This window comes from Odontomachus brunneus, unplaced genomic scaffold (assembly GCF_010583005.1).
Source record: "Odontomachus brunneus isolate Ranch 3 - 2012 unplaced genomic scaffold, Obru_v1 Obru_scaffold_130, whole genome shotgun sequence".
Classification (NCBI taxonomy): Eukaryota; Metazoa; Arthropoda; class Insecta; order Hymenoptera; family Formicidae; genus Odontomachus; species Odontomachus brunneus.
In genome coordinates this window covers 539,160-544,473 of record NW_022639580.1, presented here as the reverse complement: position 1 = coordinate 544,473, position 5,314 = coordinate 539,160, and the positions used below count along the sequence as shown (strand labels likewise).

General features: G+C 38.1%; 1 protein-coding gene across 4 annotated transcripts in view; it reads right to left on the bottom strand.

Moving 5' to 3' along the window:
* LOC116850005 overlaps positions 1–2,072 on the bottom strand; it is a 65,922-nt gene extending 63,850 nt beyond the window's left edge. For 3 of the 4 annotated variants that reach the window (XR_004379237.1, XM_032827767.1, XM_032827768.1), the window contains exons 1-2: positions 1,645–2,051; positions 1,333–1,567 (exon numbers count right to left, since the gene is read on the bottom strand). Coding sequence is in view for 3 of the 4 variants with exons in the window: in XM_032827767.1 (XP_032683658.1) it covers positions 1,333–1,567; positions 1,645–1,853 (444 nt within the window). In the remaining variant the exon portion in view is untranslated. Of the gene's footprint in view, positions 1–1,332; positions 1,568–1,644 lie in introns of all 4 variants that reach the window. The other variant, XM_032827769.1, reaches the window with a different exon arrangement.
* Positions 2,073–5,314: the final 3,242 nt, after the last annotated feature.

Genomic DNA, 5,314 nt, shown 5'->3' with positions numbered 1-5,314 from the left:
GTCATCGTCACCAAAGTAAAATTTATTGTTCGATGCGTTTACATTTGGTATCGTATGATAAGATTCAAAGGTGGTCAAGCCAAGTTCATAATCATTATCGCTCAAATCTATCAGGAAAGTAGCTCGCCGTAAGGGTGCTACTATTGCCCGTAAACGTCAGTAACATATTCGGGGAACTGTCAAACGAATACAGAGCTCTCGCAACGAAACATCAGGAATTTAAATAGGTTTGCCGTCGTCGACAGTTTGCAGAAAATGTAAACACAGTTGTCCGCAAGTACTTTCTTCGTAACGTTGATAGGGTGCGCGATTGTACTCAATTTTCACTACATCTCTTTCAAGATATCGAATCAATTCTTTGGGCGGTCAAAAATGACCAAAACTATCGAAATATATCGCGCGTTTTCCTCTCTTTGCGCACGCCACCCAGTGAGTACCAGATCCTTCAGCGTCGTCTAAATTTATGATACCGCTTTCGTTTATACGCGGTAACATCGGGAGTGCGTTACGCATAAACATACCTCGGAAAAATGGGATACGCAAGCGCTTCGCCAAATAGTCCAATTGAACGTTGGTAGTTGCACCGATAGACATTTTTATCGTTTCATCGATGTTTTTTTTTTTCTTCGAGACACCCTTTCCACGTTTGTATGGAGCAAGATAGACTCCTCGACCTTTCGTGACGTGATCTTCCATGGCACGATGATAACGTTTTAATTCTTCCAGTTGACGTTGAGCAGCCTTGTTATCATTCACAATCTTTGCAACTCCCGCTGCTTCTCCAACCAGCGAACCGACTACTCTCAATAACGATAAAACTGGCAAAACACCACCACGTTTCGCTACCGGAAGTATTCGTTTTTTATTCGTCTTCTTTCTCTTCGTTTTCAAACCCATGCCGAGTTTTGTCTTTGCTTTCATAGCCGCCCAGACGATGGCTATTTCTTTTATTATAAACAGTGAATTGTAACCGGATAAATTATGAAATATTTAATCTTATTGCATTAACAATAAACATTTTTATAATTCAAGTTACAAGTTGAGTGCGTGGAACCTCTGTACCGTCCAGTGAAATGGCAATGATTGCGTACGCGCGTATCCTCCACCGCGAATGGTTTCTCCCACATGTGACAGTGCGTCGCGTTACGAAATGCCGCCTACTGTGTTTTCGACAAGTTTCCATGGGGACGTTGGTGGATAAAATTACTTTTACGCGTGCGCTAACTTTTCGAGTTGTTTGACCCATGAAATGCAATCAGTATCGCGACGGATTCGAAAATATGACAACGAATCGTCATACGAGCAACGCAAGTAATACGCTATGCTAAATACCTTGTGATGCTGATTCGTGTGCGATTTGTGATCTTCCCCGTTCTTTGCGGTCTTCTCTAGTGTACACTTCAGATCAGAGTACACTACAAATGGGATTCGCTCCTTCCTGCTGTAATTGCGGAAGCTTAGCCACTTGTTGTCCTCAGTCGGCAGAATGATGGCGCAGTCGTTCAATTTTTGGCAGTCTGTGATGTGACTCTCCAGCTTCTCGTTGGAATGGAAATAGTGCCGACACCTACAAACATTACAATTTTCACTTACTATCATCTTATTGCATACTTCTGATACAATGAATTCATGAAATGTACTTACCGATCGCAAATGTATTTTCTGACTTTATACTTGCTCAACTGCGAGCTCATGAGCCGGGATAAGTTCTTGATCCAAATGCGAAATGTTCCGCGTTGTGGTCTCGAGGGGTCCGAAATGTGTAGCAAGTTGACGTGCTTTTCCCTCTTTCCATCGGTGAGACGTATTGGAACAATAGTAGACGTTCTTTTTTCCCATGATACTGTACACATTGATGGATATATTGTTTAATCGTTCAAATCTTGTTATTTGATTAATCTTCATGGGAAACTCAATGTCTTGAAGATTGAGTACGCTCGCGTAGTGAGTATACAATGATGTGCGATCTGTGTACCTTTCCCCTGGGTGTAGAGCGGTGACTATCGCCCACGCGAAACATGCATTGTCGTTAGATTTAACATTAATCACAGCTCGCTTCAGCTGTATTTCACGCGGTAACTCAAAGTGACACACGAGTGCAACGTATTTGTTCATGTTGATCGTATTCGCGATAGCGCCCACCCGCTATCGAGTTCCTGGAATTCCTCCAACGATCGAGATCAAAATGAACTCGACAATGCGTCGCTCGTACTACTCTTGCAATCGACTAAAGTTGAAAAAAGTCGCCACATCAAACATATCATACTGATATTGCTCACACCGATCAACCGTATCTAATTTTGGCCACGTCAAACTGTCTTGGTAAGACCCACAAAGTTTGTGTTTATCGTGTCGTTCTATCTCCAAAATTGGGATACGAGTATGTCATAATTCACGATAGAAATGTATGTCATGAAACAGCACTATATGTGTGAACTTCCCACCACCTGCCGGAACTTTTATATAGCAAATTGGAATTTTACGATTGTTCACCCACTCTGTCATGTCTGGAGGCATTATAGACTCAATCAATTTAGTGTTTTCCTCACTTACATTCTCAATCATAACCCGGTGTAAGTCTTCCGCTATCTGATTGGTGTGCCCTGCACTAAGTCATAGGGCCAATCTTTAAGACTGTAGCACAAGCGAACTTTAACATTTTCTTTCACCCCGCGTTCGTTTATTCCTCGCAAACTGAATGATCTGTAGCGTACAAACTGTACTATGGATATTCTTCTTAATGAGTCTCCTATTTTTTTGTCTCGTTTACCCACTTAAACTATTAATTTCAGAATTTTTTAGAATTTTTATTTTTTTACTTGAAAACTGATCACTACAATCACTATAATAGTTGTCGTCGTCAATTAGAATATGATCTTCTTCCACTTCCATGAAAACTTGCTCGTCTTCGATCGCTGCTTCGACTAAACATACATTGCTGAAACACTCTTCATATTTATATGTTCTTCTTCCTATCTAAAAGTATATTCCCTTTTTTCCAAAGTTGATAAATCCTTAGTATGGCAGTGTTAGACAGCTATCTGCAACCAAACTAGACGGCGCTTGATAAAAAAAAATATTTAAGCTATATTAAAAATAAAATACATAGCGTTATTAAAGTATAACGTTTTAAAAGTTGTAATAAAAGTATAAATATATATTATATATTTTACAATACACATCATTTTCTCTTGCGCTGTAATGCACCATGGCTGACATTGCTTCATTGACATATGATTGCTGAATTGATTGGTTACGACGCTGTGTCATAGATTTATTTTCTAGTTTCGGAAAATGTACCAATACATGTGTTAATAATTCTGAAGACAAGACGAATAAGAGAGGGAATAAATAATGTTGGTGGGGACTTGTCTATATTAGTAAGATTTAGACTATGGTTTCGTCAGTTGCTCTGTACAGTCGAGGTTCGGTGATAGTTATATACTAAATACAATAAAAAAAGAAAAATCAAAATATACGGTGCTGAAGTGAATGCTAAACATGCAAATTACTACTTGCTCGTTCAACATAATGATGGTGACATCCCACCGTGCAAGAAAAGATATGAAAAGTAAGTATCAATGCAAATGGACATTTTTATGCACTTTTCCCAGTTTAAATTATTTTTCAAACATTTAACTTTTGTTATATTTTTTATAGCACTTCGCAACCACGTCATCCTTTGCTCGTATCTTGGGACGTAAATATGCTCTGACTGCAACGTCGTACAAATATTTGGAGATTGGGATCAGCGTAGGACCTATGTCTACAGGGGAAATAATCCTCAGTGACAATTGCGGTAATCAATTAACATTACCTACTGAAACTTTGAGAAACCCTTATAGAAATATCATACCAAGAATCATTGATAATTACTTATTTTCAGTATTAAAAATACTGGATAATAAGTAATTATCAATGATTCTTAGTATGATATTTCTATAAGGGAAGCTGGTGGAAAAACGTCTCGACATCCAACGACTTCTGCAAGCTGACAAACCATCGTTCTCTCCGCTGTCGATTCAAGATTTGGTAATGGAATTTTGTAAGATGCGTGATTCCAAAATTGTAAAACTTACTTTATTTAATAAGTCTTTATATCTGAAACCTGCTACTATGAACACATTATTTACTTAGGAACATTGCATCGATCATATGTATGTATGGCTGTCTGAAAATACGCATTTCGTTAGTATAAAATTCCGAAATTTTGTGAATGTCCTTCGAGAGAAGGACGTTACCGAAATATATTATGCGACAAAAGCAATACGTGAAAGCATTGACTATGACTGTGAGTCGCTCGTTGATTGCGAGTTGCTGCGCATTGAAAGATATTATGTATGAAGCTATGAATAAGTGAAATAAAATAAAAAAAAAATATATATATTAATGTCTCGTTTACTTTCTTTTCCCAACCAAATCTTTGAAAAAGTATTTACGTAAGTATATCATAGGTATGCGACAGCTCGAAAGCATACTATAGTGTATGTTTAAAGATAAATTTTTTATTGGTGCTGCATAGTTTCGGAGGGTAAACTCTACTACTATCTGAAAAGATTTGTCCTCCTCATATAAATAAGTGAAATAACATTTTTAAAAACATATTAATGTTTCTTTTACTTCCATTTTTAAAAATATATTAATGTTTCTTTTCCTAACCAAATATTTGAAAAAGTTTCTACGTAAATATATCGTAGGTATGCGACAGCTTGAAAGCATACGATAGTATATGTTTAAAAATAAATTTTTTTATCGGGGGCTGCGCAGTTTTGGAGGGTAAACTCTGCTTGAAAAGACTTGCCCTCCTCAAAGAATGTCTCGAACTTTCTGGAATATTCGAGAATATTCTAGAGGACAGCGCGCGGATGGTTGGCCGGAAAAGGGGAAAAGCGGGTGGGTAGCAAGGCCCGCTCGCAAACTGTTGTGAACAGCGAGAGGGAAGGGCCGCGAAAGCGTCGAAAAGCGGAGAAAGGAAAATCGATAAATGGTCAATTATGTCGATATAAATTATATAAAAAATACGAAGAAAGATATGTCGGTAAAAAACGCAGGGTCGAAAAATAATTACCAATTATGCCGGTAATACATAAATATGTCGGTAAAAAATGCCAGTAATAAATATGTCGGTAAAAATACCGGTAATAAAAATGATGGTAAAAAAAAATGTCGGTGCCCCGTCGGTAAGTTCCCTTTTCCCCGCGTGACGTCAGACCAAACCAACAGTTCCTCTCGCTCCGCACTCCCACAGAGGATGCGAGTTAGAAACCAATTACTATACCTACTGAAGCGGATAATATTATCTAGTCTTTATTAT